At 34.6% G+C, this 26205-nt stretch overlaps 2 protein-coding genes and 1 long non-coding RNA gene across 3 annotated transcripts; all 3 read left to right on the top strand.

The window, feature by feature from the left end:
• Nucleotides 1-910: 910 nt before the first annotated feature.
• On the top strand, nt 911-7484 carry LOC123918187. The gene is made up of 2 exons (XR_006812715.1): nt 911-1455; nt 5459-7484. It is a non-coding gene; the product is annotated as an uncharacterized LOC123918187 (long non-coding RNA).
• Nucleotides 7485-9420: 1936 nt separating this feature from the next.
• LOC123918186 (putative cyclin-A3-1) lies at nt 9421-11897 on the top strand. Its single transcript, XM_045970162.1, has 8 exons — nt 9421-9870; nt 10136-10362; nt 10458-10533; nt 10624-10700; nt 10810-10843; nt 10937-11086; nt 11167-11301; nt 11399-11897. The coding sequence occupies exons 1-8, from the start codon at nt 9559-9561 to the stop codon at nt 11462-11464; spliced, it is 1077 nt and encodes a 358-aa protein (XP_045826118.1). The 5' UTR covers nt 9421-9558; the 3' UTR covers nt 11465-11897.
• A 5146-nt stretch (nt 11898-17043) lies between these two features.
• On the top strand, nt 17044-19247 carry LOC123918185 (putative cyclin-A3-1). The gene is made up of 8 exons (XM_045970160.1): nt 17044-17428; nt 17700-17926; nt 18022-18097; nt 18183-18259; nt 18363-18396; nt 18490-18639; nt 18717-18851; nt 18951-19247. The coding sequence occupies exons 1-8, from the start codon at nt 17135-17137 to the stop codon at nt 19014-19016; spliced, it is 1059 nt and encodes a 352-aa protein (XP_045826116.1). The 5' UTR covers nt 17044-17134; the 3' UTR covers nt 19017-19247.
• Nucleotides 19248-26205: the final 6958 nt, after the last annotated feature.

Here is a 26205-nt window from a genome sequence, read left to right as displayed (position 1 = left end):
TCGGACCGGTCCGGCCGGGAACCGGAAGCTTCAACGGTTAGGTTTGTGTGCAGGACCGGTTCTGCTATAAACCCGGTGAAAACCGTTGCAACCCGGCCGGTTCGGTGGTTGAACCGCGAACCGAATAAAACCGCCTGCGAACCGAACCGGTTGGAGAATGTATCAATATTTCCAAAAAATACAAATTTTGTGGTAGATGGGAGTTGAACCCATGTCAATTGGATATATTAGCAACACTACCACCACTTGGCCAAATGAATTTATGTGATATTGTATAAAACTGAAATATATTTAATATTAATTAAGTTCCATGTCATGTATAAATACATTGATAATTTCTTTTCCTTGTTATTTTAAATTTCATTCATATTCACACACACATATATATAATATTCATATGTTGTTCTAATTTCTAAGAAAATATTGCGCAAAAAAAATTACTAAGATAATATATATTATTATATAAAAAAAGAAAATATATATTAAAAATTATAATATAATAGTTGGACCAAAAATATTATAATATATTTTTTTTTTACTAAAACTATAATACTTTATGGTAAACAACATTGAAATATTAAGTTTTTTGTATTTTTCTTTTAAATATATGAAATTTTATTGAAAAATGTTTGAAAGGAAATTTTTTTATTAAATTTTATTGTTATGAAAATTAAGTCATGAATACATTTAATTTTTTTTATATAAGTCAGGTCAACAGTCATGCGGTCTGACCAGTGACCCACTGGTCTGACCAGTGAACCAGTGACCCAGTGTCTTGACCGGGTCGATCACCGGTCCGGGTTTTAAAACTTTCAACTTTTATAACAATTTAACAAATATGGATAAATCAAAAGTAATATAAAAAAAGGTGAACATTCTAATACACGACTTAGGTGGATGATTATTGTAATAACCCAAAATCTTATTGTAGTTAATAATAATTATCATTGGCCTAAAGTTAAATTAAGTTACTAATTTAATTAAAACCCAGTTGTTGTAACATTCTAGCTAAATAGATATTAGTGGCAAGTGCTCTTTTTACTTTTTACTACCAATTAAAAAATTTAGTTACAAATTATTTATACTATAGTAATTATTTAACAAAAGAGAGGGTAATTTAGGTAATTGGGATGAACATGTTATAATGGATAAACATAACCCAAATCAGGATATTATTTCTTTTTCATTCAATTTCTCTCTATTTTCTCAGGAACTCTCCCGAACCCACACTCTCTCCATATCATGATTTCAAAATCTTTCCAATTCCTCTCTAACACTAAGTACATGTAATATATTCATGGAGAATAAGCTTCTTCCAATGAGTTAGAGAGTCCATTGAAAGGAATTAAAGGCTAAAGCTTCAAGATTTGGGTTAGTGAAAGGAAAGAGGGTTTGAAACCCACAAGATTTAAAGAGGTCCATCGCCATCTTCATCTTCATCTTCAAATAACTAAGGTGAATTCTTTTATTAGGCTTTAATTTTGGTAGAAACTAGAATTTTAAAGTAAACCTAAGTATGAGAAGTGGCATGTGTTGGAATGTTAAGAAATTCTACCCCAACTATTGATAAATTATGATTGGAGACTTCAATGTAGAAATTAGAGTATGTTAGATTCATATTCTGTTATGATTTAATTACAATCTAGCTGAGATTCTAGAATATTCAATATTGGAATGGTTTTGGGACTGTTTTGGAACTATTGGCACTCTTTTAAAACTAATAGACTTTATTGTAAGAATTAAAGTATGTTAGAATCATGTTTTATCATGATAGAATATGAACTAGTTAGAATCTCATGTTAATATTTCATTGGGGACTGTTATAACACATTAAAGAGTAGTTAGATTGTAGTAAAATAGTTTGAATGGACTGTTTAAACACTTTGGTAACTTTGCTACGAGTATAACAGCTCTTTTAGACGTTAATTGTCACTAACAGAGGTGATCATCCCTATGGTTTTGTCTCAACTTGTATTCTTATGAGCTTAGGTGATGTAGACATGAAATTATGCTAGTTTATACTCTTTTGTTTAGTATTATGTGTACTCATATTTTGAATTAATAGGAATTGCCAAGTAACTAACCATAGTTTGGTTTAGTGGTATTAATGATGCTTAGAGGCTTTATTTTAGCCGAGCATAGTTTCCTTTTAATTTATAGTTAAAGGAAAGATAAGAATGAACCGGTGTGGCTAGAAAAGAATGACATATTGTGAATATAAATACGTTGAGATCAATAATCTATCGATCTAGATAGTATTTCAATGAAGCATATGCATGTGAAATGAAATGACTCGGAACACGGTTGAAGTGATATACTTTATGTGAAGAAGATTGCTATTGTTTGGATTTATATGACACATTAGGAAATTGATTTCGATATGGTGCCACTTATACATTATTTACAAGTGTGTTAGGATTTTTCATGTTAAATATGATAAGTTAAATAAGAATAGATTCACATTGAGTAAAGTACCGGTAAATTATATTTTAATGTTTTATTAGAAATATAAAGGTACCGTTCGCCACCACGAAGAGATAAGGTGGTATAGCCGTTCGCCACTACGAAGAGATAAGGTGGTATCCGTTCGCCACAACGAAGAGATAATGTGGTTAGTACCGTTCACCACAACGAAGAGATAATGTGGTATATCCGTTCGCCACCACGAAGAGATAAGGTGGTATAGCCGTTCGCCACAACGAAGAGATAATGTGGTATATCCGTTCGCCACCACGAAGAGATAAGGTGGTATAGCCGTTCGCCACAACGAAGAGATAATGTGGTATATCCGTTCACCACTACGAAGAGATAAGGTGGTATCCGTTCGCCACAACGAAGAGATAATGTGGTTAGTACCGTTCACCACAACGAAGAGACAATGTGGTTTATGTCAACATAGTGGGAAAAGATAAGTGATATTAGATATGACAAGCTTATTATTAGTTTTAAGTGTAGGTGTGCGTGTAGAACTTCGTATATGATTAACAAGTGGTTCCTGTTAAAGATTTTATCAAATATTGTTTCCCTTGATGTTGTAAAATAGTATTTTTGGTATAAGTTTTCAAAGTACGACCGTTTTAGTGTGCATAATGAAATGAAATAGCTTTATATATTTTTGCTGATAGTTAACCAACACTTAGAGAACTACGTGGCTCTGATTCCCTAATTGTTTAGGGATACGTAGGACCAGGGACCCTCCCTGTCGAGCTATAATTTCAGTAACTGTATATTTTAAATAAGTGTCTTTGTTATAGTGTATAGATTATAGCTAGTGTATTAGGCTTGCACGGGCTGACGATATGATGAGTTAGTGTTAGCTTGTGCGCCGATCATGATCCGAGATTGGGTCGTGACAAAGTTGGTATCAGAGCCCGGTTTATAAATCCTATAGGGATAATAGCATATGCTATTTTAAAGCTGAATTTGTCAAGTTCTTTAGTGTGATTGTCTTGGCCTTTATGAGTACCTTAGAGTCATAAATACAAAACTTATAATTTTGAACTCTCATTGAGAATCATGTGACTGTGATATTTCATGGTTTATTTACTTTGAATAGAAGGATTGCAATTTTAAAAAGAATAATAATTGTTAAAATAATCCTAGTATTTGTCAACTTTGTTCTTACCACTCTTGTTGAGTTTTATGACATTATCCTCTTTAGTCACTTTATTTTAGCTATTAATTTGCTAACTTTGAATAGTTAGGATGGTGACTTAATTTTGACATGTTGATTGTTGGTTAGAACTTAGAACTTTATGTGTCTAAAGTTGATCATTGAAGAAATATTAGCACCGTCATAACCCTTTTGTATACTTTACTTGTAAAATTTTGAAATTTGCAAATTTTGAAGATATGAGGTTGATTATTTGTGACTTGTTTGCAATCTCTATCATTTGACTGTCATGAGATTGTTTCGGTAGTACAAGTTGTGAAAAATTTCTAAAATAATGGTATAATTTGACAGGCGCTGAATCTATTATTTTTCTGCGTCAAGAACTCTTGTTACATAGTTGCTAGCTTAAATTCCTATAAATGTTGATACTTTAGGTCTTGAACTGAACCTGTTAAATTCTCATGAACCATGGTTATTTTTTTGTGGTTGCAACACTCTTCTTAAATTGGTTCTTAACCTTGTTCAATGTTTGGAATTTCTCTGGATAAGATTGCATTATTCTCACTAATCACATACTTGTTAAGTAGGAATTGGGCTAAACGCAAAGTGGTTTAGGTCGTGATAATTATGGACTTATCGCATCTTTAGGAACATGATCAGTACTGTTTTTCTAAGGATAAGATCATGAAATCTGAATTGTTGTCCCTATGATGGTTTACTTGTAGATGTTTTGAAAATTAAAACGTAAAGCTCTTGTGTATTCATGTGTTAATCCATTTTAATTCTCTTAAGGATTTAAACACAAGGTTATTATTCTTCCTCATTCATGAGAACTCATTTGGCTTTTGTGTTTTAATCTCTTAAGTGTAACACAATGAACCTTTGTGGACTCTCTACATTCTAATATTAACACAGGGCTGCCCTTTTGAAACTTTGTTGTTGTATAGATTCAAGATTCTTGGTTTTGAATTACTCACTAATTCATGTGACGGTAGTGCCCCTGTGTTGGTTATTTTGGGACATAGTGTTTACAAATGCAAAAGACATAACTTGTTAAAGCTAAAACTAGTACATTCATCACTTTGTGTGTTTCTATTTATTTATGTTCATCCATGTTACCATATTTCCTTTTTGGATATTATTTAGAAACACTTATTATAGGGAATGATAGTCTCAAAACATATTGCTTTGTGCTTCAATAATATGTTGGTTGATAATAATGAGCATATCAAATCACGTAACGAAAGTAGATTCTCTTTCCATTTCATTTCAAAATGTCTATGATATCTTCCTAGCTATGTTTTTTTTATTTAAGGTTTGTTGTAATAATCGCTGTTAGTGGCAAACCTTATGAAAAAGAACAAAAGAGATTGATAAACATGAAGAGTTACTCTATATCGTGTATATAGATTAAAGTGACAGTTGTGAAGACTTAAAATGACAAGTAGAGCTATTAGTTGATCAGAGTACGCAGCGGAAGAAGATCAAATTGTTAAGTAATGCGAAATTTCGAGGACGAAATTTTTTAAGGGGGGTAGAATGTAATAACCCAAAATCTTATTGTAGTTAATAATAATTATCATTGGCCTAAAGTTAAATTAAGTTACTAATTTAATTAAAACCCAGTTGTTGTAACATTCTAGCTAAATAGATATTAGTGGCAAGTGCTCTTTTTACTTTTTACTACCAATTAAAAAATTTAGTTACAAATTATTTATACTATAGTAATTATTTAACAAAAGAGAGGGTAATTTAGGTAATTGGGATGAACATGTTATAATGGATAAACATAACCCAAATCAGGATATTATTTCTTTTTCATTCAATTTCTCTCTATTTTCTCAGGAACTCTCCCGAACCCACACTCTCTCCATATCATGATTTCAAAATCTTTCCAATTCCTCTCTAACACTAAGTACATGTAATATATTCATGGAGAATAAGCTTCTTCCAATGAGTTAGAGAGTCCATTGAAAGGAATTAAAGGCTAAAGCTTCAAGATTTGGGTTAGTGAAAGGAAAGAGGGTTTGAAACCCACAAGATTTAAAGAGGTCCATCGCCATCTTCATCTTCATCTTCAAATAACTAAGGTGAATTCTTTTATTAGGCTTTAATTTTGGTAGAAACTAGAATTTTAAAGTAAACCTAAGTATGAGAAGTGGCATGTGTTGGAATGTTAAGAAATTCTACCCCAACTATTGATAAATTATGATTGGAGACTTCAATGTAGAAATTAGAGTATGTTAGATTCATATTCTGTTATGATTTAATTACAATCTAGCTGAGATTCTAGAATATTCAATATTGGAATGGTTTTGGGACTGTTTTGGAACTATTGGCACTCTTTTAAAACTAATAGACTTTATTGTAAGAATTAAAGTATGTTAGAATCATGTTTTATCATGATAGAATATGAACTAGTTAGAATCTCATGTTAATATTTCATTGGGGACTGTTATAACACATTAAAGAGTAGTTAGATTGTAGTAAAATAGTTTGAATGGACTGTTTAAACACTTTGGTAACTTTGCTACGAGTATAACAGCTCTTTTAGACGTTAATTGTCACTAACAGAGGTGATCATCCCTATGGTTTTGTCTCAACTTGTATTCTTATGAGCTTAGGTGATGTAGACATGAAATTATGCTAGTTTATACTCTTTTGTTTAGTATTATGTGTACTCATATTTTGAATTAATAGGAATTGCCAAGTAACTAACCATAGTTTGGTTTAGTGGTATTAATGATGCTTAGAGGCTTTATTTTAGCCGAGCATAGTTTCCTTTTAATTTATAGTTAAAGGAAAGATAAGAATGAACCGGTGTGGCTAGAAAAGAATGACATATTGTGAATATAAATACGTTGAGATCAATAATCTATCGATCTAGATAGTATTTCAATGAAGCATATGCATGTGAAATGAAATGACTCGGAACACGGTTGAAGTGATATACTTTATGTGAAGAAGATTGCTATTGTTTGGATTTATAGGACACATTAGGAAATTGATTTCGATATGGTGCCACTTATACATTATTTACAAGTGTGTTAGGATTTTTCATGTTAAATATGATAAGTTAAATAAGAATAGATTCACATTGAGTAAAGTACCGGTAAATTATATTTTAATGTTTTATTAGAAATATAAAGGTACCGTTCGCCACCACGAAGAGATAAGGTGGTATAGCCGTTCGCCACTACGAAGAGATAAGGTGGTATCCGTTCGCCACAACGAAGAGATAATGTGGTTAGTACCGTTCACCACAACGAAGAGATAATGTGGTATATCCGTTCGCCACCACGAAGAGATAAGGTGGTATAGCCGTTCGCCACAACGAAGAGATAATGTGGTATATCCGTTCGCCACCACGAAGAGATAAGGTGGTATAGCCGTTCGCCACAACGAAGAGATAATGTGGTATATCCGTTCACCACTACGAAGAGATAAGGTGGTATCCGTTCGCCACAACGAAGAGATAATGTGGTTAGTACCGTTCACCACAACGAAGAGACAATGTGGTTTATGTCAACATAGTGGGAAAAGATAAGTGATATTAGATATGACAAGCTTATTATTAGTTTTAAGTGTAGGTGTGCGTGTAGAACTTCGTATATGATTAACAAGTGGTTCCTGTTAAAGATTTTATCAAATATTGTTTCCCTTGATGTTGTAAAATAGTATTTTTGGTATAAGTTTTCAAAGTACGACCGTTTTAGTGTGCATAATGAAATGAAATAGCTTTATATATTTTTGCTGATAGTTAACCAACACTTAGAGAACTACGTGGCTCTGATTCCCTAATTGTTTAGGGATACGTAGGACCAGGGACCCTCCCTGTCGAGCTATAATTTCAGTAACTGTATATTTTAAATAAGTGTCTTTGTTATAGTGTATAGATTATAGCTAGTGTATTAGGCTTGCACGGGCTGACGATATGATGAGTTAGTGTTAGCTTGTGCGCCGATCATGATCCGAGATTGGGTCGTGACAATTATGATTAGTGCATAAATAGTATTTAATATAGAAAAATAAATAAATACTATTTATAAACCAATCATAATCACTCACCTCAGCAAATATACCGGTACATATTCAGAAAAATTCATCCATAAAAAATGGTGATAATATAGCCTATTATATAGGGGTACGTACAAGGTGCAACAACGATTGGGGATAAAAAGAATATGGACAAAAGTACTATCTCCTAAGTTCTAACCCTAGCCGTCATCTTTTTTCTTCTTCTTAATTTATCAAAGAGGGGTGATTTCAGGTCAAATCTTGACCTAAAATCACTCCTCCAAATTGTTTTTTCTTTCTCGTTGTTAAATAAGTGTGATTTTTCACATATTTGTTTGATTTTGTGTTATTTGTTATCTCGTCCTTGTGCGGTGTATTCTGTTGTGCCGTCTTTGTGCGGTGTATTTTGTTTTCCCGTCTTTGTGCGGTGTTCATTTGTTTCAGGTTGAAGGATTAGATCCGATCAAGTACAAATCTATCCAATGTCGACTTTTGTGTCATCAACGCTGCAGATCTGGGGGCATGGACATTCCAGACACTTCAATATAGTCATATATGTAGGCTTATGTAATTTGCCGTTTTATGCTATTAACATGGATGCTGTGAGTTTGTTTGCAGGTTCATCCTTTTTGTTTTTAGCAAATTTGAATTTGTATTACATCGATGTACTCTATCAGTTTGAATGAATGAATGTCCTTTATTTTTAGTCAAAAAAAAAAAAGAATATGGACAAGCCAGCGTAAAAAAATACAGTAATAGGTATGTTTTAAATTGTAAATATAAATTTTAAAGGATAAATATGTATTTAAGATAAAATTATAAGAGTAAAATTGGAAGAAAAAATAATAAGTTATAAGCTAAAAGCTCATAAGCTACTTAAAATAGCGTATGAAAAATAAGTTATATGTCAGTAAAATAAACTATAATCTCGTGGTGAAAAGACTGTTATTAAACAGATCTTTTAACTTATAAGCTATAAGTGGTCTTGCTAAAACATACCCTTTAAGCGGTCAAAAATTTCTACTGATTGAATTAATTCATTGATGTTAAAAAAGGAGTTTAAGGATAGTGCACGGTCGCCGTAAAGCATAGTTTACACCAACATCCAATCATATTTCATTTAACTGTCATGTCAAATTTTATTATTTTTTAAAATATTTAATAGAAAATTATAAAAATTGTTATGCTTCCACGTTCCCTGATATGCAACCCCTACCACTCCAACTTTTTCCACTTCACACATGCCCCATCATCTTCCATTGCAATTAAGCACAACCTTTTTTCTTCCTAGCACCATTGAAGTCATACTTAAAAAAAAAAAACTTTTGTCAAAAAAGAAAAAGGGATAGATGTACAATAGAATAACAAATTTGGATAGAGGGACCAACCATCGTTAATGGCGTCGAATATTGAAAATAGTGAGAGAAAATTGAGATGGCAAAATTTTATTGGATGTCTGTGTAAATAATTTTTACACTGTTTGTCTATATTTTTTTTTCTCTTAAAAAAAGACTATTAGTTTAAACTTTAAACTGGCCCATTTTCAAAGAATTGGATTTGATTGTTATTTGGAGTTTGGAGACAGAGGAGCCGAAAAGCCGCGCGCGGTAACATGAAAATAAATTTTCATTTTCATTAAATTTTTGAAACAAAACCAAAATTTTCAAACCAAAAATAAAACATCCAAATCCTAAATATTTCGAAACAAAGCCAAATAGCGCCAAAGAACATTTTTCATTCCCCCAAAAAATTTCTGAAACCGCTAAAAAAATTTCCATTTCTCAAAATTTTCCATCCAAACTTTTTCCCCATATAAAACACTAAAACCATGTCCCTCTTCTTCATCCTTCATTCACAGTTCATAATCCTTCATCGTTTTGTTCTTGCACCATCTTCATCTTCAGAGCAATACCTCACTTCAACCGGAGATGGAGACTCGTGCTGCAAGGAAAAGGGCTAACTCAAACACTGAACCAATTGTTTTGAACAACAAAAAACAAAGGGTTGTTTTGGGTGAACTTCCCAATTTATTACCTGATCTTAATTGTTCTGAAAATTTATCCATTGACAAGGTTCAATCTTGGAAAAATCCCAAGGTCAAGAAATCATCAACAGCTGTTTATTTGTTTCCTAATTTTAATTTGGAGAAGCTTTTCGACGACAACAATTCAAAATTTGATGATGAACAAATTGGAGAGCCTTATGCATCTGATATATCCAACTATCTTCGTTCAATGGAGGTAATTTTTTTTATTTTTATTTTTTGTTAAATTTTTAATCTTTTTGCTCAAATTGATGTGTTAGTTCAATTACAATTGCTGGGTGTTAAGATTTTGATTTTAGTTATATATAAAAAAAATTACCTGGATTCTTTCTCAAATGGGTTTTTTTTTTTTTTTTTGTTATTTATGTTAAATTTGCAATCTTTTTGGTGAATCTGATGTGTTGATTGGATAACAATTTCTGGGTGTTTGAATTTATGATTTGATTGATTCTCAAATGCAGAAAAAGAGAAGACCTTTGGTTGGTTACATTGAGAAAGTTCAGAGAGGTGTTACTTCAAACATGAGAGGAATATTGGTTGATTGGTTAGTTGAGGTTGCTGATGAATACAAGCTTCTCCCAGAAACCCTTCATCTCTCGGTTTCATACATCGATAGGTTCTTATCGATGAACATTATCAACAGATCTAACCTTCAGTTGCTCGGTGTTTCATCTATGCTTATTGCATCGTAAGATCTCAACATTGAGTATTGATTTTTATAATTTTTATGTTAATTTGCTTATTGCTTATGAATTTACAATTTTATTACTTTTGATTTTGTAGAAAGTATGAAGAAATCTCCCCACCAAAGGCTGTAGATTTCCGCCAAATCACTGATAACACCTATCAGTTGAAACAGGTAAGTAAAAGTGTTATTCATGTCTTTGGTGTTTTATTGAATTTTATTATTGTTGCTTTGTTTATAATTTCAATTGGTGTTAATGTATAGGTTATTAAGATGGAAGCTGACATACTCAAGTCACTGAATTTTGAAATGGGCAATCCTCATGTTTACACATTTCTAAAGTAAGGTTTTTTTTTTCTAATTGTAAAATTTTCTTCAAGATCTAAATTGTTGTTTAAACGAAGTTAATTGTACTAATTTATGTTAAATTGTGCAATTACTGTGTTTCAGGGAGTTTATTGGATCTGCTACTGAAAACCAAAAGGTAGGTTAAATTGTTCATTAATACATGTTTATTGGTCATGGCAAAAGCTTTTACTATGTTTACTAATTTGCTGTTTTATAATTTCAAATGTAGGCTTCAAAACTGCAAATGGAATTTCTGTGTAACTATCTTGCTGAGCTAAGCTTGTTGGAATATGAATGTATAAGATTCTTGCCTTCTGTGGTGGCTGCATCGGTTATATTTCTCGCTAGATTTATCATCCGTCCTGATGTATATCCTTGGGTAAATATTTGATGTTATGTACTTTAATAAGATTATGTTTGTATTTCAATGCACTTAATAATGTTGAGAATCTATTGCAGACTTCATCATTGAGTGAAAGCTTGGGTTATAAATCCAATGAGCTCGAAGAATGTGTTCTCATTTTACATGACTTGTATTTGTCAAGAAGGGCTGCATCATTGAAAGCTGTTAGGGAGAAATACAAACAACATAAGGTGATTGATTGTTTTGCCCTTCTGTTTGTTGTATTGTACTTCTAGTTAAAGTCTTATTATGGCAGATTAAGTGACTTAAATTCTTTGTTTGTAACAGTTCAAATCTGTGGCAAACTTGCCTTCCCCACCGGAGGTACCAAATCATTACTTCGAAGAAGAGTGAAGCAATGAATGTAGACTACTTTTTGAGGTTGGACTATTATGATGGAAATTAGTTTCTTCAATAGAAGGATCATAAATTATACACTCTAGGGGATGATAGTTACAAATATTAGGGGTTAGGATGTGTTTTGTAATCAACTTAGTTAGCCTCAGCCAGTGGATCTCTCTCTGTACATATGGTGAAGGCCTTTTTTGATCAAGTTGTTCCTAGTTAATACAACCTATTTTCCTAGGATCAAGTGTAAACAAATACATACTCTAATATACAATTTGTGGTGAAGTCTATATGAAGATAAAGAATCAGCACAAATAGTGAGTGAATTATAGAAAGATTGTTCATTCGAACCACTAGCATCAACATTATGTAGTCTTTTGGTTTGGGAATCTATGTTTGTTGCAGTAACCTACATTTAATGAAATACCCTTCATGTCAATTAAGTTAATCTATTTGTGTTTTAGGATATTTTGAAACATCTATAAAATGGTCTGAACCACTCGTATTCTGGTAAAAGCTTAGCTAATCCAAATTGTGCATCAGGTAAATGTGGAATTTGGAGACAATAAAATTGAACAATTATCTGATAGACCCCTCACCAAAGCAATTTGTAAACAATTTGCCCACATCAGACACCACTCTTCAGATAACAGAAATCTGTCCCATCTACTCATAGGCACCCCATCACCACGACACAACTTTCACTTTATGACAATGTTGTCACTATTATGATCATATTGATTTTAGATTTAATGTGTTTTGCTATATGAAATGTGCTTGCATAGCTGTATGCTGTCAACATGTATGGATTGGTTTGATAATGCTCGAAACAAAATTTAGGCTTGATACCTTTAATTGAGTTAGTTATTATAGCAATAATGCAAGTGAAATGGGGCCAACGATACAGCATTTTGAGTAGCATAATATGAACAAAACTTGAATCTTTTCCCTTGACATTCTTAAGTTAGAATGGCCTTCATGTATAGGACTTATGACTATTTCTTGAATTGGTTATTTGATTTCTCTTGTTGCTTTCATATTATGCTTAGTGCTTATAAACTGAATGTTGTCTGAAATCACTTAAGTCTTGAGTTATTGATGTCATACAAAGCATGTAAGTTGCATTTTAGTAATTTTTGAAGTTGTATGTGTGAGACGTTTCAATAAATGAATATGTTATGCAGAGAGTGCCGTATATTTTACAAACTCTCAATTTATGTGTAGTGTATGCAACGAATAAAATGGAAAAGATGAATGAAACAGTAACAATGGAGGAAATATGGGTATATTAATAAATTGGCCATAAGTTTTCGGTAGGAAAACAATAGGAAGTACAAACAGAATTGGCAATTGAAAAAACAAAATCATACCTAAAGAGAATAATATCAATCAGCATGATTCTCTACATTCCAAAACTAGTGTATTAATATTACTATTCAGTTAGTTTTCATGTGGGACGTTTCTTGGGACATCACCGAACCACTCATGGCTTCAAATCTTTCATTGCTAGCATTTATAAGCTTTGAATGCAAAGTCCTTCGGCAGTATTCTTCTTATTGGTCTGGAAGGAGACTTAAACTTTAATGGAATCAAGACAAGAAGTAAAGAGTAAGGAGGGTTGGGAAAAATTGAAGAAGCTCATAATTCTCTTATTTCCTTGTTTAGTGACCAAATTAATTAATTACAAGGTGAGTTCCCTAAACTAGATTATCAATCATTTAGTCGAAGTAAAATTTAAGATTTATACTCAAATCACACATGATAAATAGAAATTTCTATAGTCATTCTCATGAGTAGTAGTTCGACTCTTAGATTAGAAAAAAAAAATCAATAGTTACCGGTTAGTAATAAAATGATAGAATTTTTGTTCTGTTACCGGTTATAATAATAAAATAAAAAATAGGGAATTATGTTTGAAGTTGTATTGTAGAAACGAGGTTGTTGAGAACCGAATTATTTTTCACTGAAATTGGCAGTTTGGGCACTGCCGTAAATATAGGGTTTTTACCCCAAACGTGAGGCATTTTGCCTCCACCGTAAGTTAGTAATTGTGAGTAGTTAATTTACGGATTTGGATCATCTCCAATTTTTCCTCATGTTTTTTCTTGATCTAAGGGTTGGTAAATTACAAAGAATAAAAAGGAGATAAAATCAATTCTTGAATTAAGAAAACATGAGGAAAAATTGAAGAGGGTCTGAATTCGTTAATATGCTTAGAGGCTATTTTTATTTAAAGTTTTTTCTTATGGGAGAAACATGTTGATTTAGAGTGTAATGTGAACAAATCACGAGGTTGTTACAATGACAACCTTTGATTTTTTCACTTTACACTTTACTCACTTTAGAGGATCAAAATTCTAAGTAATTATATTTTGATAAAATATAATTTTATGAAATTTTATGCGATTATTTAAATATAATAAGTCATTTAATAAATAATAGATACATATATAGATGTAATAAGATTTTTGTAAAACAATAATAGAGGTTAAAATTCATGAATACTTTGTATTTCAATGATATATAATATTCATTCTCATATGATGCGTATATAGTTGTTGGTCTTATTAGTTATTCAAATGCATAACTATAGTCATATTAAAGTCATGAGAATGAGATAAAATCAATAGTGTGTGAGTTAACTAATATTCAAAATTATTATTTTTTAATTTAAAACTAATAATATATTAATATTAATATTTTATTTAATTAATATTCATAATACTTAAATTTTAAATTTAAATTCTTAATTTCAAATTAAGTTCAAAAATAGATTATTGAAAGTTTAATCTCTAATTTGAATAATATCTGACCTTTTTCATTTTAAGTGATTGAACAATTTTCATGACTACATAATACACAGTAATTTTGTTGTTTTGTTGGTAAATTGGCAAAGAAAAAGAAAATAAAAAATAAGTGACTAGGATCTTGAGTGAAACACCCTTAAGACATTAGCAAGGAGAATGCTCTTCAAATCTTTAGAGGGGAATTCTAAATAACAAGCTTATCGCTGTTCTTGATCCTAACTTTGCAAAAAAAAAAAATTGCACTAAAGTTTCTTTCATGGAAATTTAAGAGAATTTTTATTTTGTTTTTTTGTTTAATTTTTGTAAATTTGCAACTTACATTTTTTATATTCACTTTAACACCCACAAGTTTCTTGTTCAAGTTCTGCCACAATGCATAAACGAAACAATTCTAATGATATGATCACGATTCATGAGAGACATCATTAATTTAGTTGGTCTAGAGAAAAAAAAATCTCAAGGCCGACTCTAACAATTAATGTTTGGATTATAAGTTAATGGTCCAATTTTTGGTATATATTTTACTTTATAATAAGTTAAACTATCTTCTTCCCCCCCTCAATTAAGGGTGTGGTCACGAAGATAGTTATCAAGGCTATTGAGTTATAATGCATCATCTTCTTCAATTAAGGGATCCGTAAGTGTGCTTCTTTCACTTTAATCATGCATGGGTATTGTCAACCTTTTTTTTTGTCTAAAGACGTGTCAACCAATTCATATGGAGAAGACATCCATTTTGTTTGATAAATAGTTGCGAGGGACGATTGAACACATTGCGGTTGTGGAGGTCCTTTCTTTAGGGACGTTCAATGAATGTTGGCTTCTTTATCTATCAAGTTGTGGGGATTAGGTTTGTAGTTGTACTATGTAGTAGAGGCCGCTTCATAGGCTTTTGTGACTTTTAGGACCCAATCTTGGGTATTAAAAGATCGTATGTTGAGAGATAGCGGAGTATGCAGTATGGACTATGATTTTGGTAGTGCTTTGGATGATCTTCATGAAAAGATTTATGGTTTTGGCTTAAGCAGTTTTACTACGAAGGACATAGTCCCCTTTAAAGCCTAACATGTTTTGGCGCATGTTCTGTTTGGTAAAATTGTTCAAGACATGAAAGTTAAGTTTGACATGAGCACAACACAGAAAGCAATTTTTCGGTGTTTGCAAGCAACACATGCTCAAAATTTTCTTCTTGCTATCCCTATTGATGAATTCAGTCAGCATAAAGTCATAAACGGAGTATCGTACTATCCTTAAATATCGCCTCATGTAATGTAAAATGTTTTTACACTACCACGTAGCAATTTAAATGATTTTAATGAAAATTTCTAATGTTAAATTTTGATACCATCCTTTAGCAATTTAAATATGTCCCGTTTTCTCATTAGAAAGTTTTTTTTTTTGTGTGTGTAAATTAGTATTGTGGTCATAAATTCCATTTTTAAAAAAGTAGAAATCACACTTAGTGTGCGTTTGGTTGTGCGGTGGCCAGAATTGATTCTAAGTGAATTGATTTTGTAAAATTGATTTTGGTTAGAAGTGAGTTGACTGTAAAGTGATTTATGTTTGGATATCTTTATTGTAGAATCAATTTATAAAATATGTTGTTTGGATAATTTGAATTAAAATTGCTTTTAAAGGGTAAATTACCAAAAGGTCCTAATTTTTACTGGACCACTCTATATGAAAATTCAGCCCAATAGTTTTTTGTGATTTTTCAAACAAAAACATCCAAACCCAATAGAAAAATCCAATGCAAATGTGTCCCTCTCTCTCAATGGCACCACGCCACCACCCACCTCAATTTTTCCAGAAATTTCCATAGTTTTATACCTCAAGTTTACATCTCAGATTCAAACCTTTCTTCTTCCTCCATCATCTCTCAATGTTCTTCTCCCATCACTCAAATATTTTTCTCCATGTTTCATAAACATACGCTTAATGTATGTGAGTTTGTTGAGTAAACCACAAAAATCGAGTTTTTACAATGTAGGACACTTTCAAATAGGTCATTGACTTTGTTAAATTTTATTCACATTAGTGATTCTTAAAGTAGTTTAGAGACTCAAGTGATAGCGATTGGACAAAGTTAAATAACAAATTAATAGTAAGTTATTAAAATATAGGAATATAATTGATAATAAATAGTTAACTGCAATACTAACTTGATAGACTAATAAAGTCAGACATTTTTTAGATATTCATAAAGTTAAAAATGTCTTATAAAGATAGTCCCTAAAATTGAACTTATAATTTCATAGTTGTGTGTACGAGAATTTTAGCTGATAATTTTTTTTTTTACAGTAATTTTAGCCAATAATTGCCACTTTACTTAAACATAAAATACAATTTTTCTTTTACATGTTATAATTTATATGTACAAAGTTTCTATCACCGTTAGTGATGATTAATCTCTATAAAAGAACTTGTGAATGTGAACACACAACATGACATTTCCCTTCCAATCAATTTTTTTCAAGTACATAGAACAAAAATCAAATTTTGATCAACTTTCCAATTTAAAATTATTTGATTGTTATTTGGACAGAGACAGAATCAGCGCCAAATCCATTAAATTTTTTTAAAAAAACCAAAATTTTCAAACCAAAATGAAAACAGCCAAATCCTAAATATTTCGAAACAAACCAAATAGCGCCAAAGGAACATTTTTCATTCCCCCATAAACATTTCTGAAACCGCTAATTTTTTTTCCCCTTTCTCAAAATTTTCCAACCAAAACCTTTTTCCTATAAAAACACCAAAACCATGTCCCACTTCTTCATCCTTCTTCTTCATTCACAGTTCTTAATCCTTCATCGTTCTCTTCTTGCACCATCTTCATCTTCAGAGCAATACTTTACTTCAACCGGAGATGGAGACTCGTGCTGCAAGGAAAAGGGCTAACTCAAACACTGAACCAATTGTTCTGAACAACAAAAAACAAAGGGTTGTTTTGGGTGAACTTCCCAATTTACCTGATCTTAATTGTTCTGAAGAAGTTCAATTTTCCAATGAAAAATTTCAATCTCGGAAGAGAGGTGTTTGTTTGTTTGAGAATTTCAAATTGGATAAGATGGTTTTCGGTAACAAAAATACAAGATTTGATGATGAACAGATTGGTGAACCTTATGCATCTGACATATCCAATTATCTTCGTTCAATGGAGGTAATTTTTCTATTTTTTTTTTTTGTTAAATTTTAATTCTTTTTGCTCATTTTGATGTGGTAGTAGTTCAATTACAATTTCTGGGCTTTTAAGATTTTGATTTTAGTTATACAAAATTTATTATTTTTATTTGGATTGTTTCTCAATATTATTTTTTTTGTTTGTTTGTTATTTATGTTAAATTTGCAATCTTTTGGGTGAAACTGATGTGCAGATTTGATTACAATTTCTGGGTGTTTGAATTTATGATTTGATTGTTTTTCGGGTGCAGAAAAAGAGAAGGCCAATGGTTGGTTATATGGAGAAAGTTCAAAGAGGTGTTACTTCAAACATGAGAGGAATATTGGTTGACTGGTTAGTTGAGGTTGCTGATGAATATAAGCTTCTCCCTGAAACCCTTCATCTCTCGGTTTCATACATCGACAGGTTCCTATCGATGAACATTATCAACAGATCTAACCTTCAGTTGCTTGGTGTTTCATCTATGCTCATAGCATCGTAAGATCTCAACAAATTGTTTTGATTTTTACTTTTTATATTTGTTATGTTAATTTGCTTATGAATTTACAATTTTATTACTTTTGAATTTGTAGAAAGTATGAAGAAATCTCCCCACCAAAAGCTGTAGATTTCCGCCAAATTACTGATAACACCTATCAGCTGAAACAGGTAAAAATCCTATTCAGGTATTTTGCTTTTGTTTGAATTAGTAGATTTCATCAGGTTAATAATGTCAAATGGTGTTAATGTATAGATTATTAAGATGGAAGCTGACATACTCAAGTCACTGAATTTTGAAATGGGCAATCCTCATGTTTACACATTTCTGAAGTAAGGATTTTTTTTTTTAATGTAAAATTTTCAAGATCCAAATTGTTATTAAATGAAGTTAATTGGACTAATTGTGTTAAAATGTGTAATTACTGTGTTTCAGGGAGTTTATTGGATTTGCAACTGAGAATCAAAAGGTAAGTTGAACAGTTCATTAATTGGTTATCACTGGTTATGTCGAAAGCTTTTATTGCGCCTACTAATTGGTTATTTTGTATTTTCAAATGTAGACTTCAAAACTTCAAATGGAATATCTGTGTAACTATCTTGCTGAGCTAAGCTTGTTGGAATATGAATGTATAAGATTCTTACCTTCTGTGGTGGCTGCATCGGTTATATTTCTCGCTAGATTTATCATCTGTCCTGAAGTATATCCTTGGGTAAATATTTGATCTTATGTACTCTAACAAGATTATGTCTTTATTTCAATGCACTTAATGTTGAGAATCTATTGCAGACTTCATCATTGAGTGATTGCTCGGGTTATAAATCGGATGAACTGGAAGAATGTGTTCAGATTTTACATGATTTGTATTTGTCAAGAAGGGCTGCATCATTGAAAGCTGTTAGGCAGAAATACAAACAACAGAAGGTGATGGATTGTTTTACCCTTTCTGTTTGTTGTATTGTATTGTACTAGTTAAGTCTTATTATGGCAGATTAAGTGACTTGAATTCTTTGTTTGTAACAGTTCAAATCTGTGGCAAACTTGCCTGTATGTCCAGAGGTACCAAACCATTATTTTGAAGAAGAGTGAAGTTGGTATGATAGTTCTAAATGTTAGGTAGGGGTTAAGTGTTGTTTTGTAATGAACTTAGTTAGTCTCAGCCATTGGATCTATGTACATATGGTTGAAGGCCCTTTTTGATCAAGTTGTTCTTAGGATCAACTGTAAACAAATACATAAAAGTGTAAGAGACATCATATATTTGCAACATACAATGTATTTTTGCTGTGATGAATTAAGAATATTAGACCTCAATTGAATTAAACCTCTCAATGCAACCTTAACTTCAATTGAATTAAACCTCTCAATGCAACCTTTAAATATAACTTATCTTGACAAGTTTGCTGCTCATATCATTGTTGTCATGAGAAACGACCGCCTCTAGAGCCACCATCAATACAAGAGTATTTGAAAGCTCCTTCAAACCAGCCACCATGTAAACGATTGGATACATATTATTTGTACAATCAGGAATGAATTGTGTATATGTGAAAATTGCCATGATACATTATTAACCAATAGTATAATGGCAAGAATGGGACTGTGTCATGCTATGTGTAGCTTTTGTGATAATGTTGAAGAGACTTGCTTACATGCTTTAAGGGACTGCACAGTTGTGAGAAACATGTGGTTGAGTGTGGTTCATTATGAGGCTCGTGGTCTTTTCTTTGGGGGAGATCTTGAGGACTGGTTGCACTATAATTTGACAGGTGATTTGTCTCGGATTAATGGTATACGGTGGGAGGATTTTTGGGCGATGGCTTGTCATTGTGTGGTCGTGGCGTAATAAAGAGTTGCATGTTGATGAGTATAGTTGGCCTGAAAAAGCAGTTGTGATTATTTGCAGCGTAGCAGCGAGTATTATAAAGCTTGTATGGAAAGCAAAACTGTCACTATGGATGGCTAGCAAAGGCGAGGAAGGGGTGGTATCATTAGGGACCATCGAAAAAGTTGGTGTGGTGGTTTTGCTAAATTTGTTGGTATTGAAAGTGCTCTTATAGCTGAGTTGTGGGGTGTGTTAGAAGGGTTGAAGCTTGCAGAGAGGAGGGGATTTCGGAAGATTGAAGTTAATGTTGAGTTAAGTTCAGTAGTGAAGATGATCATCAATGGTGTGAGTAGTAGCTCTATGGAATTTTCATTGATTAAAAGCATCAAAATATTTTTGTATGGAGATGGGAAGTTAAGATTTTCCATACGTATCGCGAAACAAACAAATGCACGCATGCATGCATTGGCAAGTATGAGTTGCACGCTAGATTGCAACATCGTCTTTTTTGAGACTTGTCCAAGTAATATTAGAGATTTTTTGCTGATGTTATGGGGCTTAGTACTCCCCGTTTGATTTCATTGTAATATTTTATTTTGGACTTAGGCTTGGTCCCTCTATGATATAAAAAAAATAAAAAATGAATTGTAACTGATTAGGAGTTAAAGACTTTGGCTTTTATATAACTTGTACTATGATTTCGTGTGAAACAATTTGTCAGGTTGCATGTTGGCATCTATGTATACTATATGGTGGAAGAAGAGAAATGATATATCAACACAAATTCGAGACACAAACTAAATAAATATGGAAAATGCTAAACAGTGCCCTCGGGGCACTGGTTAAGGATATCAAAATGGAAATTTTATCTTGGAAATTGTGAATTCAATACCTTAAAGATGTAAAAAGTTATTATCTCTCATCATTAATTTTATTCTTTTTTTTTTTTTTAGTATGCTTAACTAGTGCCCCGGGACACTGTTTAGCATGACCCAATAAATATACACCTTTTTATTTTTAAAATAATATAATATTTTTTATAGATTTGCGTACACACTTATTTTCTCTTGTATTTATACGTTATCAAATACGTGTTACCAAATTTGTGTTTAAATAACACAGGTTGTGGGTGGGAGAATGCCTCTTTTGCTTCAGGTCATTTTAAGTGTAATGTTGATTGGTTTAATTAATGAAATTAATGAAATCAATGTTTTACTGTAAACAAGCATAAATGAACTGATCTACTAGTATTTGTTACTAATTACTACTACCATATGGCTTATTTAAAATTGAGTACTACTATATGGATTGACATGATAAATGCTCAGTTAAACTCGTTTGTTTAATTAAATGAGTGAACTCAAACTTTAGATTGGGCTCGATCAATTGAATTAGTCGAATTTAAGTCTCATAGATTGATGTTAACATATGTGAATAGCAAAAGATAAATGATATTTGTACGATTGATTTAGGATAATTTTTAGGACACTCTCATGCTTTCATTGTGTTTTTTTTTTACTCTCTTTTCTTATTGTTTCTCTCTCAAACTAATTGGAAAAACAAGTTGTCACAATTTGGTCATACAAATATTATTACTCATAACGAGACTAATGCTACGGTGGATTACCTTTACAAGTGGTCCACCGTAGACAAGTGATCTACCGAAATTGAATTTTACAAAATTTATTATTGGATTGAAAGTTTATATCTTATAGATCATCCATAGATTTTTTTGAAAATCATTTGATATGTTATTGAGACTTATCAAGATTTACGTTATTTAATAAACCGTTAATCTTGATGTGTCTCAATAACATATCAAATGATTTTCAATTTTTCTAAATTTTTCTATGGATGATTTATATGATATAAACTTTCAATTCAACTATGGTTAAGGTCTAGCCCTTCTAGACCTATTTATATTACGATATAGTTCAAGTCATGTATCTTGAGTTTGGCTGAGGATGATTCGATTACAAGAAGATGTGTCAATTAGAGTCGGAATGGTCCAAGGAATTTTAGTTTTTGTATGCCTGCTCATATATAAATTGCATGATGGTCCACAAAACAAACCCTAAGCATGAGGCCTATTAACCGTGTGTTTGGTTCTGCGGCGGAGAGAATTGATTTTGGCAGAATTGATTCTGTAAAATTGATTCTGGCCAAAATTGATTTTAAGCTGAAGTGGTTTATGTTTGGATATATTCATGAAAAAGTGAGTTGAACAAAAAATTTGAGTGTAAAATCAATTCTAGAATCAGAAGCTACGATTTCTAGCTTCAAGTAGAATCACAAAGTCCATTCTAGGTGGTTTATGTTCTGGACTAGACTAATGCTAGTCCACCTAGACCCTCACAAAGTCCACATGGCTTGCCCAAACCACCTCCATGTCAGCATGGCACAACCTCTCCACCAAGATAGGGTAAAATTACTACTCTACCCACTATCTAAGGGTAATATCTTGGCAGTCCCTCTTAATGGGCCTTGGCTAGACCAGCCCACTAAGAGGACCTTTGGCCCAGAGCTGGGGGCTATAAATACTCTCCCTCTTGGGAGAGCAAGGTAGACACTATTCATTATTGCAATTACTCTCTCACTCTAACTTCTCTCTAGTATCTCTTTTGCTCTCTACCCTTACTGACTTAGGCATCGGAGCACCTGCAGGTACAACCCCCCCTCCGTGGATCATCTGCTCGGACTTGCTGCCTACCACCTGCTCAACGGACTTCCAGCTGGCCTTCTACCTGTTCTGATCAACAGTTAAGATCAGTGGCGCCGACTGTGGGGATCTGAGTTCTCCCCTTCTTTGTTTCGAGCAAGTAAACCAAAGAACAAAACCAATCAATCACTTTTTCATCATGGCCAGTGCATCTCATTTCAACAATGACGTTGAGGACGCTGCTCCTCCTTCTTCTCCCCGTCTGCCTCCTGTTCTCATCACTGACCTCCAGGCCCTCCCCGAGTCTGACCCTAGAGACGGGCAGGAAACTTCCTGGACTTCTGAGGACGGCGACCTGGTCGTCTTGACTGAGAAGCAGGCAGGGAAGCGCCCTCAGTCCGAGCAGGGCAGATCAGCAGAAACCGACTTGTCCACTGCTTCAGTTACCAATGCTGAACTAGCAGCACTCATAGCTGCCCTAAAGCAAACCACCGAAGCTCTCCAGGGCCAGAATCGCCGAATGGACGAGCAGAATATGAGACTTGATCGCTTGGAAAGGAACCAGCGATTCTCAAGGAATAACTCTCCCCCGAGGAGAGCTCCTACTTCTCCATCCCCTCCTCGTCAGGAAACTGTCAGACAACGACGACCTGCCCTTGAGAGGATCGAGCAACCTGGCAGGAAAAGAGACCATGTCTCCCCTCCCCGCGAGGGTATATCTTCTCCGAATGTGAAGAAAGGAAAAATTGTGGACCGAACACCTCCTCGTCGTCATTCTCCCCAGGGACTCAGCTTGATGACCAAACAAGGGCAGCCAGTAAGCCGCAGCCATCACACTGACCAATTCTCCAGGAGCCCAACTCCTGATCGTGAGGCCTCACCTCCCCTAAACTCACATGAGAGTGACGAGGATGATCCCCGCTGCCCTTTATCTCACGACATACTTCAAGCACCCGTTCCAAAGGGATGTGAACGACCACCTCCTCTCCCAGCTTACGATGGACTTACTGACCCAGATGAACACATCGCATCAGTCAATGCTACCCTGAACTTCTTGAGGGTCAGTGGAGCAATTAGATGCAGAATATTTCCAACTACTCTGAGAAAGGGAGCTATGGCTTGGTACCACAGCCTAGCTCCTCGCTCCATAACCTCATGGATGGATCTGTCCGACCAATTCCGTAGGCACTTCACTGCCTCCCGCAAGCAACCAAAGACCGAAGCAGTCCTGGACGCCATCTTCCAAGCTGATAATGAATCTCTCCGCAGTTTCATAGAGAGGTTCAACAAAGAAGCCGTCCAGGTAGAAACAACTGATGATATGAAGAAATACCTGCTCCAAAGGGGCCTTAGGCCAAATTCTGACTTTGCAAAAGCCGTTGGCATCGAAAAACCGCGCACCTTTGGCGACCTCCTTCTCAAATCTCAACCCTACATCCAGTATGAAGAGCAACAAGCTGCAGATGCTGCCCGATATGGGCGAGCAGGAAACAGTCAGCCTGCTCCTCATTCAAATGCTGAACAGTCCAGCCGGGGAGGAGGAAGACGAAGAGGCGAAAGGCCAAGAGAGCCCCGTGGACCTCCCAGCACATTCAGCAACTATACTCCCCTTAATAAAAATCGGGAAGAAATTTGGAAAGAGTGCAACTCAGCTGAGTTCACTAAAGCAGGAATTAAATTTCCAAGACAACAACCCACAAAGCCTGGCCAAGACAAGAGCAGGTACTGCAAGTACCACAAAGGTTACGGCCATCTGACTGACGATTGCATACAACTAAAAGACGCCATTGAAATTCTGATTAGAAATGGGCAAATCAAACAATACGTGAAGAGGGGCAATGCTCCCCGGGCAGAAGCTGCTGAGACCGGCAACACTGAAGAAGCTGCACCAGAAAGATCCGGGCACAAACCAGTTGCCCTTGCCATCTCCAGAACTGAAGACTTCTTTGTCCCTGACTACTTGGACGACACCTATGTTGCCCCCACGCTGAGCAAATGGGACGCACTTGCCCACGCTATGGTTATCTCTGGTGGAGGTTTTGACAAACAGACTGTGGGGTCCATCAAGAGAAAATTTGAAGAATTGATAGATGGCTCCTCCAACCTGAGCGCAACTCTAGATAAACCGAAAGGGCAATCAAAGCCCTTAGCCTTCTACATGGAAGAGCTGCCCGGTGGAACTGCAAACTCCCAGATACCCCTGCTCATCAGAGTAGACATGGCAAACATGGACGTCCGCAGGGTACTGGTCGACCAAGGAAGCTCCTGTGATATCATGTATTCCCAACTTTTCAAGACTCTGCAACTAGATGAAACCTACCTCACTCCTTATTTTGGATCTGATCTCTCCGGATTTAATGGAGCAACAACTAAGCCATGGGGCTATGTAGACCTGCTAGTCACCGTTGGCTCTGAAGAAACTGCAAAAACTATCAAAGTGAAATTCCTGGTAGTAGACTGCCCTTCTCTCTCTACCAGTGCATCCTGGGCCGAACAGCTATTGCTGACTTAATGGCTGTCCCTTCAACCGCCCACCTCAAAATGAAGTACTATACTCATAAAGGCCAAGTTGCGACACTGCATGGAGACATTGAAGCTGTAAGGAGAGTCTTCAATGCATCCTCCAAAGGAAATGAGTATATCGGGCAACTCCCCGAGTCAAAGAAGTCCAAGGCAACAACTTCCCTGCCCTTGCCAGAAATCAGCTCCATTGACCTCGACAGCCGCTTTTCCAAACAGGAAAACAAAGATGAGAAGAAGCTCCGCAAGGAGAAGAAGGAAGACGACGAGGCAAGCCAAGAGCACCGTCGTCCAGTTCCAGACGGCGAGTTCGAGCTGATGCCCTTCGGAGAAGACCCGAGCAGGGCAGTGAAGATTGGGACCGGGCTCCCCGAGCTTGCTAGGAAGCAACTTGAAGCCTGCTTGAAGGAAAATGCTGATCTATTCGCCTGGCACGCCTCCGAGATGCCCGGCTTGGACCCCAACATAGCATGTCACCAACTGACTATTGATCCCACTGCACTTCCCATTGTACAACGTAGGCGTAGGCAGTCTCCTGAGAAATCGGAGGCTGCAGAAAAATGTGTAAAAGACCTCCTAGAGGCAAATTTTATTTCGGAGGCCAGGTATACAACCTGGCTGTCCAACGTTGTACTCGTCAAAAAATCTAATGGAAAGTGGAGGATGTGTTGCGACTATACCGATCTTAACAGGGCTTGCCCTAAAGACTCTTATCCCTTACCTTGCATTGATAGACTGGTTGATAATTCTTCTGGCTTTAAATTATTGTCTTTTATGGATGCTTATTCAGGTTATAACCAAATTCCAATGGCAGTAGCAGATAGAGAAAAAACAGCTTTCATGACCGAGTCGGGCAACTATTACTACAACGTAATGCCCTTCGGTCTCAAAAATGCAGGAGCTACATACCAGCGAATGATGAACAAAGTCTTCCGAGGACAAATAGGAGACATGCTCGAGGTATACATGGATGACATGATCGTAAAATCCCCCGAGGAACTCGACCATGTCGTGCACCTTCGAAAGGTGTTCGAGCAGGCCAGGAAATACAACATGAGATTCAACCCAGAGAAGTGCACCTTCAGGGTCCGAGCAGGTAAATTCCTGGGATTTTACCTAACCGAGCGAGGAATTGAAGCCAACCCTGACAAGTGCAGAGCTTTTGCCGAGCTCCCTACTCCGAGCGATAAGAAGTCCATACAAACTCTTAATGGAATGCTAACATCGCTTTCCAGATTTGTATCCAAATCAGCACAACACGCACTCCCCTTTTT

The sequence above is a fragment of the Trifolium pratense genome, linkage group LG3 (genome assembly GCF_020283565.1).
Source record: "Trifolium pratense cultivar HEN17-A07 linkage group LG3, ARS_RC_1.1, whole genome shotgun sequence".
NCBI lineage: Eukaryota > Viridiplantae > Streptophyta > Magnoliopsida > Fabales > Fabaceae > Trifolium > Trifolium pratense.
The sequence above is the reverse complement of the archived record's forward strand: the minus strand, read 5'-3'. Positions and strand labels throughout refer to the sequence as shown.

What these genes read in the sequence shown, in the direction of transcription:
- LOC123918186 (XM_045970162.1), top strand. Translation starts at nt 9,559, where the DNA reads ATGGAGACTCGTGCTGCAAGGAAAAGGGCTAACTCAAACACTGAACCA. An exon ending in ACTATCTTCGTTCAATGGAG is followed by an intron (nt 9,871 to 10,135) that starts GTAATTTTTTTT and finishes TCTCAAATGCAG; the next exon opens with AAAAAGAGAAGACCTTTGGT. An exon ending in CATGTTTACACATTTCTAAA is followed by an intron (nt 10,701 to 10,809) that starts GTAAGGTTTTTT and finishes ACTGTGTTTCAG; the next exon opens with GGAGTTTATTGGATCTGCTA.
- LOC123918185 (XM_045970160.1), top strand. Translation starts at nt 17,135, where the DNA reads ATGGAGACTCGTGCTGCAAGGAAAAGGGCTAACTCAAACACTGAACCA. An exon ending in TCATCTATGCTCATAGCATC is followed by an intron (nt 17,927 to 18,021) that starts GTAAGATCTCAA and finishes TTGAATTTGTAG; the next exon opens with AAAGTATGAAGAAATCTCCC. An exon ending in GTCCTGAAGTATATCCTTGG is followed by an intron (nt 18,640 to 18,716) that starts GTAAATATTTGA and finishes AATCTATTGCAG; the next exon opens with ACTTCATCATTGAGTGATTG.